The sequence below is a fragment of the Priapulus caudatus genome, unplaced genomic scaffold (assembly GCF_000485595.1).
Source record: "Priapulus caudatus unplaced genomic scaffold, Priapulus_caudatus-5.0.1 Scaffold52, whole genome shotgun sequence".
Classification (NCBI taxonomy): domain Eukaryota; kingdom Metazoa; phylum Priapulida; class Priapulimorpha; order Priapulimorphida; family Priapulidae; genus Priapulus; species Priapulus caudatus.
The window spans coordinates 149,734-165,581 of NW_014577113.1; the positions used below are offsets into that span (position 1 = coordinate 149,734).

Sequence of the window (15,848 nt, forward strand, 5' to 3'; positions counted from 1 at the left end):
GCGAGCGAGCGAGCGAGCGAGCGAGAGAGAGAGAAAGAGAGAGAGAGAGAGAGAGAGAGAGAGAGTGTGTGTGTGTGTGTGTGTGTGTGTGTGTGTGTGTGTGTGTGTGTGTGTGTGTGTGTGTGTATGTGTGTGTGTATGTGTGAGAGAGAGTGTGTGCGTGTGTGCGTTACTCCCTCTGTCTCCCGCGCACGTAGCCCCCTCATAGCTGTGGGAACGGGCGCGCTTGCTAGCAGCTGACAGTCGGAGCACGAGAGGACGACGACGAAAAACGCGCGCGCAATGTCTGATGCGACGCACGCACGCACGCACTTTGTGCGCGCGCATGCGTGCCACCTTATCATCAGGGTGGGCAGCGTCACTACTGGCGTCACGGTTGCCATTTCGTGCAACAATAGGGGAGGGTGCGTTCCGCGCATTTTCTAAAGGCGTGATACTGTGAAGGGAGCCGGAAACAACCGTAGAGGCGGCAGCTGACTGTTTAGGTAGATCGCTATTTCGACACGTGTGTTAATTCCTCGTCCGTCGAATAGTGATATACGAGGCGTTTGCACAGCGCGCGCGTATTTCGGTCGTATTCGATGAAGCCACCAACAGAGCATGTCGGTCTGCGTAGCACGTACATTACCGTAAAACACACGAGAAGCTTTCGTATCTCGAACAGCCTTATACTTGAGTTAGGATTTGCACGTCGAATATACGGCACGACCGCTTGCAGAACACGCGGCAGCGTGAGAGCGGTGTGTATACGTGAGCCCTCTCCCTCCTCCTTGTGCGTACGCACGTGCTCTATCTCTGTCTTCTGCGTCTACCACCTCACTGCAGCGAATGTCGTGTCTGTTCACATGTCCTTGGCCCAACCGAATGCGACTGCGGGGAGAACCAGACTATGGGACATCTCCTGAAATGCCCCCTATTACCAGAGCCCTGTAGCCCTGGATACCTTGAGGCTTTCACCCACCGTGCCAAGTCTTGTGTGCTACAGTGGCTGGGCCGAGTGTAGTGTAGTGTAGTGTAGTAGAAGAAAAAGAAGACATGTCTTAATAAGGCATCTTAGTTGTCACCGAAAATCGTGTAAAACTCGTGAAATTAAAGAGAATCTGTATAATCGTTGTTGTTTTTTAATTATGTAGTATCGTTTGAATTAGTTATATAATTTTTTCGCATGTCTCCAGCACGTTGCACACCGCGGCGCAATATATATATATATATATATATATATATATATATATATATATCCTTGCCGTTTTCTCGCATGCGCCACTTCTTGAGCGAGAATAAATGCAAAATTTTGTAATTGTAATCTATCCACTTAAATATGAAATTGAAGCAGAGATTGTCTAACAGTATTAGACAGAATCCGTTCGTGTCTGCGACTTGAAACGCGACCGTGTATGGAAATAGTTGTAATACTAACCACAGTAGTAATTGGTCCGCTGTTTTGCTCAATATTTTTCTGCAACAGTTAAAATGATTAACCGTTCACCTTGCGGACGGGAACAAATATATTATTCCACGGAGATCTTCATCGTTTAGTGACTCGTTTACTAACTTGCCTGTTTCATAAAACGGTTCGAGGTTTTCATAATCATTCTAGACTGGCTTCGTAGAGTGTTGCGCCGCTAACCGGTGCCGTCTCTTCTGCTATTGCAGCTTGCAAGCGGAAAGAGGAGCAGCAGCAGTCTCAGAACCAACCGCCCCAGCCCAAGAAGCCTCGACTCGTGTTCACCGACATTCAGCGGCGTACCCTGATGGCCATCTTCAAAGAGACGCAGCGCCCATCTAAGGAGATGCAGATGACGATAGCAAAGCAGCTGGGATTGGAGCTGAGTACGGTGTGCAATTTCTTTATGAACGCACGGCGGCGTTCTCTAGACAAGTGGAAGGAGGAGAACAACGACAAGAACAAGAACTTATAGCTGCGTTGCCTTGTTATCCCGCGATCTCTCCGCGCATTCTGTTTCACATTCCAGTCTATCTTTGAGACTCGCGCCGGTCTCTCGCGGCAGCCGCCACGCGCGCCGCGTGTTTCCTTACATTCCCTCACAATTTGTTGAATTGTATTTATTTTAAATATTTATTATTTATTATTTATTATTATACACTCGTACCCAGTTTTTTCAGCTGCGGCTTTTGTAGCTCTAACAAGCAGCAATCACGAACTATTATTTATTATTTATTATTATACACTCGTACCCAGTTTTTTCAGCTGCGGCTTTTGTAGCTCTAACAAGCAGCAATCACGAACAAATTGTGATAATATACAAATTTTTTATTTTGCTGTTTTGAATTTTGAAATAGCTTTTCTAAATTATTTAGGCGAAACCAAAGATCTTGCGCGTTTGCGTGATTAGTATTATGTTTCGTTTTATCGAATCGACGATTCTCTGCATATCATAGTAAGTGCAATATTTTGTAACGAGTTTAGTTACAAGTATAATCCACATGCATATTTATTTATCCGTTTCTTTGTATGATCGGCATAAGGTTGTGCGCGGACTCACGTAGTTGGCCCCAGTACCTAAGGTATGATGCGAATAACACCGACCTCAACACAAATAACTTGTGAATCGAAACGTGTGGTGTTTTATATCAAGACGTGGAAAATCGTGCACGAAAACATTTAATATTAGATCTTTTGTAGAAAAGTGATATCTATATGCAATGACGACCACTTTTATGATACGAACGCGCATATATAACACAACTAGCCACTCGTCCGCGTTTGAGTGAACCATATGATTATATAAATAAATATATATATATATATATATATATACACACAGACGTATCTCTTCTATAGAGAGTCGGTGTACTTTGTCACAGGGTGTATGAGATAAGATTAACGTATGGTGTTGCAGCGTTGGTTGGAGCGAGTCATTTAACTCGTGTCAGCTCAACGCTAAAACTCTCAGTGTCGCTGCACTCACTTTAGGCCACGGGTGCGCCGTGCGACACAAATCGCTTATCGCCAACGTTATATTCGCTTTCCCTAAACACCTACTAGGCGGCGATGACGATGATGATGATGATGGCGATGATGGTGAGGATGGCGATGATGATGATGATGACGATGATGATGATGATGGCGATGATGGTGAGGATGGCGACGACAGCTATGGTCACTATGACAATGACGGGTGAGGTGACGATGACACGATGCCTGCCCACCGCGACGATGGCGCTCGTAGCGTCGACGTTCATGATGTCATTAGCGGTGGAGGCGACGACGTTGACGATGGTTACATCATCGCCGAGGAGGGCGGGTGACGGAATGATGGAAAGCTTGAGCGATGCGCGGGTACCTTGCGTCTAAAGTGATGCGGCACCGACACTCGGTTGTACAGTTCATATAAGTCCATTGTAAATACTAGTTGAAGTTTCATAATGCCAGGGACAGCAGGAGTGTTCTGCGGCGGACAAGACTCATGTGTGACTACAGACAACAAGACTACAGCGGCGGAGGTGGTGATGGTGGTGAATGTGGAAGCCATCTGAGAAGGCGATCAAGCTTATGGCCATCACATGTGAATTAACGCCCCCCCCCACCCCGCGCCGCCTATGAACGCACGAGCGCTGGTGATGTTTTAGACGTATACGTATTCGTGAGTCAGTTTTGCAGATGTTATTAGGCCGTGTGCGTACGACACTCGGCGCAAGCGATGACGCACTTGCGGAGAACGCAGGAGATTTCATTTGTAGGCAGAGTCTAGTCACGTGTGGTCTCTCTTCTTCCTGCCCATCTCTTACCTCCTTATCCTCCTTTTCTTCCTCTATGCCCATCTTCTCCACTCCCCTCTCCCCTCTCTCTCTCTCTTCCTCATTTAATTCACGCTCGCTCGCTATTCTCTTATCTAATTCTCTCGCTCCTCTCTCTCCACTCCTCTTTCTCTCTATATATTTTTCTCTACCTTCGCTAATGCATAGACGGTAAAGCCACATCGATGTGCGCATATTTTTAATATGCCAGTGCGCTTCCGTGAGCAAGCCAGTTTGTTCCCAGTTTATTTTCCTAATTTCGAAAACTCGGTCCTGCATTAGATGCTATTGGCTTCTTTGATGCAGAGGCCGTCGTTCCGCCATGCTTCGACCTACTCGAGTGCGTTGTGTTGCGTTTTTATTCTCGCTGAGTTTTCCCAACGACGCACGTTGTGTAATCTTAACTAGAAGTGTTCGTTTAAACGTGGCGGCGACGTTCTTTTGTAGAATGTGTGAATGCATGCCGACCGACCCCGTGAATGGCGTGTATAGTATCACAGATAGTGTGTTGTTGCTGGGTTAAAAAATCGCATTGTCGATGTGTATGTATCTTTTTGAATCCGTCGTTATCACCTCCACCGCTGATATTATTATATATATATATATATATTTCGCCGACCCTTATTTGTTATACACTCGTTCGTGTGCGTGTATACGTGTGTGTATGTGTGCGTCTGTGTCCACGCATGCACGCGAACAATGGCTTTCAATCAGTCAAACGACCAAAGAGATTGCTTTCGCAGAAAGAAGTGTACATTTATTTATCTCGAGCGATTATTTATTGTATTTATCTCGTAATTTATTGCACCGCATTTGTTTCTCGCCGTTTTGACTCGAGCTTATGTTAGTCCGTCGCAGGAAGCGTTTGGCTTCAGTAGGCGAGGATAGTATTCTGTCCTCCAGAAATGGATGCTTTTGTACGGTCGATCAGAGGCGGTACACGTCTCGATTACTCATGATGCACGTCGCGCGTATTGATAAGCTGTAATAATTACGTTTATGACCGCAAATTTCTACATAGATAATATTTTGACATAATACTTGAAGTGTTATTACGTGTTGCATGAAAGCGGTCATGTGTAACACACGCCCCCTTCCCTAAGAAATGAAAAAAACTTGCGTGTTTTACCATCGGCGGTGCAAGTGCAGATCGGCTGGCGCATAGAGATAGATTGTTGTTAACATCGAATTAGCGGGAACGCAAAACCTTGTCGTACGAAGGCGACTCGCTATCGCAATGCGCGAAGCCGCCGCTGCACTTGCGTCCCCTCTATCGGTTTGATGTTGCCGTGTATGAGTCGAGCGAACCAGGAGGGAAAACATCACTGGGATACTTCCCTCTATGGATCGCCGGCGTGGCACAAAACCCCGTGTGGTACGTTAGCGCTTGCCTCAGGAATGACCCGAATGCAACCAGGTAGAGGCTGCACACTGGTCTTTGCAATTTTTTCGGATGCATGTTGATTTCTAGAGTATGTATATCTCTGTAAACATATAGCTGTGCAATAAAGAGAGCGCGAGCGAGTGGGCGAGAGAGAGAGAGAGAGAGGGAGCGCGAGCCCGCGTAGAAACAGTAGGCAGTGTGTATGCCTATAGCCCTTCAGACTGATGCAAACAGTTACCCAAGAGCAATAATATCAAAGTCGAGTGACTAAACCCAAATATTTGCCGACAATGTCGGACATGTACATTTTGTAGCGAATCACTGCCCTGCATTGTGTATAGGGGCAGCACTGTCTCATGGGCAGACGCACTGGATTTCAATCAGTATAGTAACCATCCAGTATGACATTATACAACGTACTGATGTTTTTTTTTCTATCACTCAGTCTCCCGTGTCGTTTCGATTTTTTGCAAGTCTCTCTCTCTCACATCAAGTTGATTTTGATCTCAATGTAATAAATTTGTATAGCCTGAAAACACATTTTAGAGCTACCCCTCGCCCGATAGCTTTGTACGCATAATGTCTACCAGTGTTATACAACGAGTGTGAGCCGACGTGAGAGCATGTAGATGTCGAAAAAGTGTCTTTCTTTTGTGAAATTTAGCACCACGAGAGTTGTTTTAACGTGGCTAACTGAAATAATGAAATATGTTGTTTAGTTGTACTCGTGAAGAATAATTTGTCACAAACACCGCGCGTGGTATAAACAGACTGTTTAGCTGGTATTCGTTTGTCGGTGTCTACCTCAATGTTGCTACAGGAAATCAGGCAGAAATGGAAATACCATAACTCCAACTCTCATTTGAGAAGCTGCATTGTTGACTGGTCACGCCATCTATGATCAGTTGACTCTCAATCCAGTGATGTTATAATATTGACCTCGCTCCTTGTCTAAACGACGTTGCTGCACTTTTAATGTCTGCTTTGTTGCTATTGTCAGTGAAAATATTATGCATACATTTATTATTGTCTGTCGATAAGTGTATACTGTAGTCATTTTTCTTCAGAAAGAAAACTGAGTGAAGGTCTCACGGACAGTATTGCGGACGAGCGAGATTGCGATTATGACCATTTTATGTTAATTGTTGGCACATTTCAGTCTGAAAGTTTGAGCGTTGACGGCTTGTCGCGAAACGTTATCTAGTGTGAACAGACATCAGAACTAGAGTGTGATTAGCGTGAGTGGCGACAAAATGGTGACACGATGATTTCCGTACGTAATGACAAAATAGTCATTATTCTCGCTTACGGCATCGCTAGTGTATAGGTTTCTGTGCCAGAAAGTAGGCAGACGGTACCGAAACCGCACGTTCCTATTCGCTCGGGCGTATATTTTACAGCACTCCGTATCAACTCGCGGTCTGTTTTGCGTGTGTTGAGCAAACCGAGACTTAATTGCCAAGCACCGGCGACCAGGCTTACGGAGTAACACGTACGCTTGACACATGTAAAACCACTGTGCTGATAGTTTCCGTGCCTATCCATGTCTATACCGTAGAGGACACACTGTTCTAGCGACATTGTGACCGTACTCCTATTTTATAGAATGTTTCCTTATGGAGTCAATAAATTCAGTAGCATAAAAAACTATCTTGTTTCTGTCTGATGAATGGTGACATGTTAGGTGCCTTCAGCGGTTGATATATATTTAGTGGCAATAAGTGGTAAACATTTTTACACGAACACGTGCTGAGTTTATGTGCATTTATTCGCATATTTTTTTACAATACACGGGGGAGTAACTCATTTGCTTTTATGTACATGACACACCTTATAGTGCCGCATAGAGCACATAATTGCTATTCATCTATGCTGTCGTTGGCACCAACCATATATGGTTATTGAATGCGATCCTACTCATGTGAACTCTTGGCCTGTTCCAGAAAATATTACACTACTGCGGGAGAGATATTAGGTAACAGCACACAGGTCAATGGTAAATATTAAGTATGGTATCTAATTCTGTGAGGCTCGCTGAGCAGCTCAAACGTGAAAGAACATAGTGCTCTTTTAATTTACGCATATAACTCCAGCAATCTAGCATCTAGTTTTAAATCTAAAACGTAGCTTTAAACTGAAAATCTCTGGGAACGCAACAAAGTACCAACTGGCAATTGCCATTTCATGTAAATCAATATAAACATTGCACATTGCATACAGGGAACAGCGCTTATATTTAGCATAAAAGCGTTAAATAATATTCTGATAATTCAAATCTAATTAAATTAAACGGACGTTTATACGTAAATTTTTTTTATCTTCTTCCACTGTCTTCTTGCGTAACTTTAGTTAGCGCTTTCTTATTCTACCTTATCTAATACTCAAAATTACCAACGAAAATATTTTTATTTGTGAAAAACTAGAAATTATTTAATTATATGAATTGCAGATTTAGTTATTAATCTAACGTTGTTTATGTACATATTCGTCCATGAATGCAGACGGGTCAGCTATGGCTCTCTAAATTATTTACATTCTATCAACACAGACAGAATTAGGTGACAGTTTAGTGTTTTACTTCCTCGGTTGATAGATTTCGTTTATTCTTCTTTGTAGTATCGGAAATTTCCACCTATCCGAACCCATTCTGTTCATACTTGCGTGCACTCCATGAAATATTTTCATTGCCAGTGGTCTGCTTCACGAGTATGCAGTCGTTAGAATGACCTGAAGATAGAGAAAATGTGGCAGATAACTAAAGAATAACAATTTCACCCAACAAACAATATGGCCACTTACTTCAACACTCATACGCACGCTCTTCAAAATCAATAAAAAACTATTATTAAAAATTATATCTTCTCAAACAGTACTTTAGCTTTGTCTAGAAATGAAGTTGTTCGTTGATCAAATATGAAAACATAAACGTCATTAATAAACTCAATAGATTAAACAAAGTAACATGGAACTATGTAGACTTTCAACCACATTTTTATCACATACCTCTTCGAGACTTCCTGATGGATCCTTATTCTTCTCCTTCAATGTGATATACCTGTCTGCACATTAATAAAAATTGTTTTTTCTGAGTTTTTTTAATAAATAATTTTGCGCGACTTTGGCACAACGAAAAACGAGACGGTCGTATCTCTATAACATTTAAGTGATCTATATTCTCATAGTAGTTACAATTTTTAGCGACAAAGAAATGTTTCAGCTCTATCGCTCCTTCCTTCCCTACCTTCAGTCAACTCCTCCCTTTCTCCCTCCCTCACCCCATCCTCCTCCTGTCTCCCTCCCTCGTTCTCTCCCCTTCCTCCCTCGTTCACCCTCTGTGACACTTACTGTAGGCGAGGTGTAGTTTAACTAGGCAGAGCACAAAGCTCTCAAACGTCAGCAGCTCGTTGTTGGCAAACCTGAGAACCAGAACCTCTAACACCTTGTTGCTGACTGTAAAGCCTGAAACAACGAAAATACTCGTGTCAAATTTCATCCGCGTCTCTCGATCTCTATCTCTCTCTCTACTATCTGGATTCCAACTTACCGGAAGTCTGGCAACAGTGCTGCGCCAAGCGACCAAGTGGGGAACTGGCAAGAGAGCTATTGACTTGATGATGGAGTGAATACAGGGGGTTTGTTGCAGATAGACAGATTAGTAGCAGCTGTATGCGAGAGAATGGTGTGAATTGCAGCAAGAACATTCATTAACATAATTAATAAATGTGCATTATTAACTTTAACTGATCTGTTGTGCCAAATGATGTATTACTTGATGACTTATCCCGGCATAAACTTCCAAGATGGGTTCATATTGCATCATACCTTTTGCATGGAATATCATTCATAATACCGGTGTACAAGGTTATTGGGCGATATGATCCCTATAATTAGCATAATTATGCATATGCAAATGTCCAAATCAGTTTTGATTGGTCTAATCAGAATCAGATACCCTGAAAACCTTGAAGTATAGACACCACATTTGCTTTGTCATCTTTTATAATAAGCGTGTTGCGGGCCAAAAATGAAATTTTGGTAATGGCCGCCCTAATTTACATATTATGGATATGGAAATGAGCAAACCATTTTGGCTTTGGCCTATAATCTGAATCAGAGACCCTGAAAACCTAGGGGTAGACACAAAAATCATACGTTTATCTTTTGAAATAAGCGAGTTATGGCCAAATAATGAAATTTCAGTAATGGCCGCCTTGATTTGCATATTACGCAAAATGCCCAAAGGTACCAGACCGGCATCATCCGGATTCTTAATCAGCACCCCTCAAAGGTATAAAATCCGCAAAAAAACTTTGTGGGGATGCTAAAACCACGTAGGTGCTCTACAGATGGACTATGTGTGTGTCAGACTTCGCACACACAGCTCACTGCGGTGTATGCACTGCGAAAGAAACGCGCAAATACGGTGCGATATAACGTGCGCGCGATTGTTTCGATAAAGGTTTCCTGACGACGTCTTACACTGCTTACCGTTGCAATGCCGGTTACACTGTACGTGTGTTGTGTTAGCAGTCCGCACGCAAGGCGCTTCTGTCGCCTGTCATCCGCCTGTCAAAAAGGACAATTTTAGAACTCGCCAAGTATGACAATCGTGAGATAGTCGCTTAACATGGCTAGAATATCTAGGTGAATCAGGACGGCCAACTTAACGTATTTTTCCGGGCAATACTGCAAATGGAAAACTGCATTCGTCTAGAGTAAACAAAATTTTAACACAAAAAACCACGTTGGTTGATCAAAAAAATTCGGACGATAGTACTGGAATACTAGTCCAGGGATGTGGGCTAAAATGTTTATTGTGACAAAATCTGGCAACGGTTCACTATAAACATGCTAAATTATTCTTAATCTTAAATTAATCTTATGACTAGTTAATTAGGTTAATCTAATGATTACTCGTCAGTTCGGCAACGCCCCCGCCCTGTGCGCGTGTATTGGTCATCTCACTGCGCCCCTCCCCCCTGCGTGTACGTACGACGATAGACGCTGCGAGGAGAGATGACCGAGGAATGACCGATCCCATCACTGTGTAGACGAAGGTCGGATGTTCCTCTGACCCCTGGTCAAGTCCGTAGGATTCGGCGACTCCGCCAGTTAGATCCTGTAGCGCCCACGCCGTGTAGCTGCCATTCAGAGCTTCGTACGAGCCGTACAGCCTACAGAGCGACAGAGTGGTGTTCATTGAAAATAGCATACATACTACCAGGGGTTAATAATTACACAGTTATTATACCAGGGGTTAAATAATAATTACACAGTTATCATTATTTGACCATATTTGTCATTATTAACCTCTGATAATTTTAATGACTATGCACTTTCTGCTTTAAACGTATCATTTTACCAAATAAATTTGTGACAGACACTGGGCATGCGCGAACACGTTTATAACGATATTCTGAACTATGTGAAAGTTCGGGAAGACTGTTTGGCTTATACTATAAGTAATAAAGTAAGACCCTAAACTACCGGGGTCAAAGCTTGATAAATTAAATATTTATCACAATTATATTATGGTTATTTATACCCATTAGACACTTTTTCCGTTGTCGCCTCTCATATCTATAAAGAATAGCCCCTGGACAGTAAGAGCTTAGGATTCGCGACTACCACCATTTGGCCAGTTATTGCAGTCGCTTACTTGGCGTATGCCTTTTCCAGCAGAGAGCACCAGAATTCCGTCGGGTCGCCTGAGTGCATGTAGACGAGCTGGCCTTGGTAGGTGGGCAGCCGATCATCGACGCACACCTCCACCCACTCTCCGTACTGCCAGAAGCGGAACACAAACATACCTGCAAGCGTGACACACGTGTATGCGCTTACTTACCTGCAAGGAAGCTGTTGTGTGACTGTGGGTTGTGTGTGTGTGTGTGTGTGTGTGTGCGGGGGGGGAGGGGGGTTGAGGGGTCTCGGTGTGGAGAAGGCTGAGGAATGTGCGAATAGAAGGGGTTATAGAGGTTGTAGAGGCTCTGTGTGCGGAGGAGTGTGTGTGTGTGTGTGTGTGTGTGTGTGTGTGTGTGTGTGTGCATGTGTTTGTGTGTGCGCGCTCGTGTGCATGTGTGCGTGCGCGAGTGCGTGCGTGCGTACGTGCGTGAGCACGTGTGTGTGTATGTGTGCATACACGCGTTCATGTGTGCGTGCGCGCGTGCGTGTTTGTGGTACGTGCTGTCTACCAGAATTCTCCGTCACTCTTGGCGGTGAGGTTGATGCTTGCCTTGTCTTCGTTCGGCACGGTTCTCCACTTGTCGGATCTGTTAGATTCACATAGCATGTTCGACTTACCACGGTAACGCAGTATACGCAGCACATCGGCACAGTGGTTCTCATGACAGTATATCACAGCTAGACAGGGCTAACACGCGGCGCTACACGCCATAGCAACAGGAAGGAATTAAAATGTGTATTTTACATTTTATTCACTCCGGACAGCGTCAATTAAATACACATGCATCTATACCACGCTAGGCACGACCCGCGCATGTGAAGCATGCTGTTATTGGGGCCTGCGCCGTGTAGGCATATTATATCGACACAGCTTAACGGTCTTGTATATAGGTGCCCTCAAGCACGTTCATTTTGCTTCAGAACCACGCCCAGCGATGACTGGCAGGTCTTGCGCGCACTGTTTGTAACGCTAAGCTAACAGCTCGTTGCCATCTTTGGAAACGATTCGTGGGCCCATACAGAGATTAATACGAATATAAATATACATAGTTTTTACGCGTATGCTCCGCTGGAAGTATACACGCAGCACTTGTAAATTTCCGGCTAAAAGTGACTGGGAGTCTCTAAGTGCGAGATTGTGTGCCCTTTATTGCGAACTTTTAATGATGATGTCACAACAGCAATCGCGTTTTTCTCCGGTTTTTCTATAGTTACCAGACGTTTTATTTAGTTAATAATCACTCATTGCAATTTCAAGTAATCTCTTGAACATCTCCTCAGGTAAGCATATCTGTACTCGTGTGGTAGTGGCCCTGTAGCCCTTATAGTAGTGGCCCTGATACGGCAACTTAGAACCGACAATAATTCACCTAGTAAGAATTGCGATACTAGTGCGTGTCGCATAGAAGTGAACTGGGCTGACACTGTGGGTGTTGAGTGCAGGAGTATCACTCACTTATCATGCCACAAGCCGTTCCATTCCACGTCGCCGCTTGGGTTGCACAGCCGCACCAACCTCACTCTGCCTTCTGTGTATGTGTTAATCTGAAGGACAGTTATATTATTTAGGTTTAGAACGTTATGCCATTATAAAGACATCATAAAACGAGCGTGCGCGTGCGTGTGTGTGCGCGGTGTGTGTGCGTGTGCGTGTGCGTGTGCGTGTACGTGTGTGTGTGTGTTTGGGCGTGTGTGTGCGCGCGTGTGTTTGTGAGCGTGCGAGTGTGTGTGTGTGTGCGCGCGTGTGTGCGAGTGTGTGTGTGTGTGTGTGTGTGTGTGCGTGTGCGTGTGCGTGTACGTGTGCGTGTGTGTGCGTGTGTGTGTGTTGGTCATAATCTACTCTGTCTTTCTCTCTCCCTCTCTTCTTGATGTCTTATTTTTTACACTACTTTGTCTGGTGATCATTGCATGGAATAGTAACATATACTAACACTCCCGCTTTCCAGTTTGAATATAGATTATTAATATTATTATTATTACATATATTATTGGAAATACCTGCTTCTTTCAATAGATTCCTGAGAGTGTAACTCCAAATTGTACCAGTGAACTTTCTGTCATATTCCATAAACAGAGTCTGTGAAAATGATAAAGCATACACACACTGCTGATGATTTCATCAACGGATAATACATAGACCTATGTACATCGAACCAACGCATGCTTACATTTTAGCAATGACGGACGACATACCTGTTATTACGTTAATTTTCTATTTTTTAATTAGTTTAATTGCTTAGTACGGCGCCTGTAATTTAGTGTATTTGCATATGAAAACAATATAAACGACTGCTGACTGATCCTCGTTTCAAGTAAAACGAGCATATATGAAGTACAATCTTAAGGTGGATGCGAGCTGCTGTCCAAGTATATATATACCTTCCAACGCTGTAAACTGTGAACGATCTCGGCTACATCGCTAGGATTTATACAGCCATGCATGGTCGTCTGAGGATCATGTGCTTAAGGAAGACACGCGGAATCACGGCCATCGATGTATTAGTAAAAGTCATCTTCTCTATGTAATAGCCACGGAGAAAAACAATACAAACTGGTGCTATAAACCATGATGGTTAGCTTATAGTAATTTTACGCCCCCTCCCCACGCCACACAGATTATACGTGGTGCTTCTTGTGCAGCATTCTGTGTAAACGTAACACGATCCCGGCGAGAGAATAATCAGACAACGAAAGCGCATTTTCATCGGTCACATCGGATTTCAAATTGGTTTCTGCGCCACGCCACAGCGCTCCCAGGCCCAGCCCGGCTGTCGAGGATACATCCTTAATCATGATGAGGAATTTACAGAATTCGAGAGGAATGTCTTTTGTCTTCTCTTTGCTCTTAATGTAATCTGAAACGGTATCGATTAAGCGATCACACTCGGGCGCGTATAGCATTGGAACGGGCTATTATGCGAGCAATAATTAATACGCCGGCGCTTTTGCAACAATCTGTCCGATTCTGTTTATAAATACACCGAATAGATTAACGAGCAGGAAATACCGCTGCGTAATTGAAGATGGAATAATAAAATTATTCGCAGGAAATGGACTATATAGTAGGCCTGCTGCGGGGAAAGGGCCGTGGCGCTAAACACCATCTAGTACACGAATGTGTGAATGAGTGATCATAACGCCGCCTGGTGGAGATATCATTAGTCTCCGCTGACATCATGTACTCTAGACTCCGCTCGTGATGTGTAAGCATATGCGCCTATAGTAAGCACGGTTCATATCGGATGAGGGGGGACTTGATCACTAAATCTGTCCCGCCCGGTATGTTCCCGTTCCTTTCCCACGCTGTTTAACTTACAATGTGTCTCGACCACTAACTATATAGCCTACCCGATACGTTCCCCATTCTCTTTCACTTTCCGTATCGTACGGTAGACGAGTTACATTTGCAAGCCACGTGCTACTATCCTTTCTATAACGTGTTCCCTTTAGTTTTCTTTCCCACGTTGTTTAACTTAGAGGGGCATGATCACAAGTCCATCCCACAACTGTATGATACACTCTATCTTGACTCTATCTCACCTATCGTATTCCCTTTCATTTCTTACGCTGTTTAACTTACGCTTTGGCAATGCTTCCTTGAGGATCTTCTGCAAGTCTTCGGCATAAATTTTGTTGAATTTGCGCTCCACGGGGTTTGGTACCAGCTGCCTCTGCACTTGCTTTTGCTGAAATGTTGTTATAAACGACTCCAATCTTTAAATGTCCACCCTATCTGCGGCTCCCAACATCCGTATGTATGATTACAGTGATTACAGAAATTAAGAGCACACAAACGGCAACATATCATTAATATCATTGTAGTAAACATAACATAGTTTATGTGCTGGTAGCGTATATTTACACCCAATAAACGTATTATTATTAATATTAATAATAATATTATATTATTATTATTATTATTAATATTATTATCGCCATCGTTATTATTACCATGAACTGTATGAACATCTGCTTCCATTGCGCGCCATATATAACTCAACGTTTTTATTCATATGAAGGATAATGTGTTAAATAGTTGGTAAGATACTGACTGGTATGATGGTGTCTGTTCTCCGCGTGTACGTGTTATCTTCGTTCACTTCGCTGTGGGAAAAGAGAACATAAACAATTATTCATCTAGACTATTTTTGCAATTATCTCACCCTCGATTGATTTAAGTTTTTTATATTTTTTTCCACCACCTCCACATCCTCAGTCACACATTCCCCTTACATGCGCCACGTTCCACGCAATCAAGGGGAACGCAAACCGTTAAAATTATCGTTACGTTTCGTTATCGTATTAACGTTACGCGAACTTGCTGTAATCCATCCCATAATTCCACGCACCCATTCACGCAAAGCAGTCGGTGTCATTGTATTGTTAATGAATTCGTGTCGAGCTTTTCAGCAAAAATTACACAAATTACTTTTACACATACATTATTTTAGTTGAGACCTACAGTTTATTAAGTCTAAACAGTATTAGTAACGCACAAATTGTATGACAGCAGATCAGGCTCGTCTTTAATTATTTACAAGCATGCCTTTAATTAATTAAATGCGTGTATGTAAAGTTACAAGCATGCACGTAATTAATTAAATGCGTGTATGTAAAGAGTCGTAAAGATACATGCATGCTTGTAATTCCAACCAATCAGACAAAGTCTTACAAATAATTAAACGCGTGTATGTAAAGTTACAAGCATGCACGTAATTCCAACCAATCAGACTCAGCGTGTGGAAACGCTTGTCTATATTCAGGCCGGTACAGGAGATAATTTGCATTAGCGATCTCACGTGCAGAAGTGTGAAGCATGGTGAGGTGGTGGAGAAGGAGGAGGAGAGAAGCTGGTGGAGAAGGAGGAGGAAGCTGGTGGAGAATGAGGAAGGGGAGAAGGGAGAAGGTGGTGGAGAAGGAGGAGGGGAGAAGCTGGTGGAGAAGGAGGGGGAGAAGGGAAGCTGGTGGAGAAAGGAGAGGGGAAGCGTAGAGAGAGGAAGCTGGATGAAGAAGGAGGAGCGAG

General features: G+C 43.4%; 1 protein-coding gene across 1 annotated transcript in view; it reads right to left on the reverse strand.

Annotated features, from left to right (window-relative positions):
* The window catches only part of LOC106820921 (calpain-9-like), a 42,016-nt gene that overhangs the window by 9,945 nt on the left and 16,223 nt on the right, over window positions 1-15,848 (reverse strand). Inside the window, exons 5-7 of the mRNA XM_014825522.1 lie at window positions 10,803-10,953; window positions 10,137-10,317; window positions 9,632-9,709 (exon numbers count right to left, since the gene is read on the reverse strand). Coding sequence (XP_014681008.1) covers window positions 9,632-9,709; window positions 10,137-10,317; window positions 10,803-10,953 — 410 coding nt within the window. The remainder of the gene's footprint in view (window positions 1-9,631; window positions 9,710-10,136; window positions 10,318-10,802; window positions 10,954-15,848) is intronic.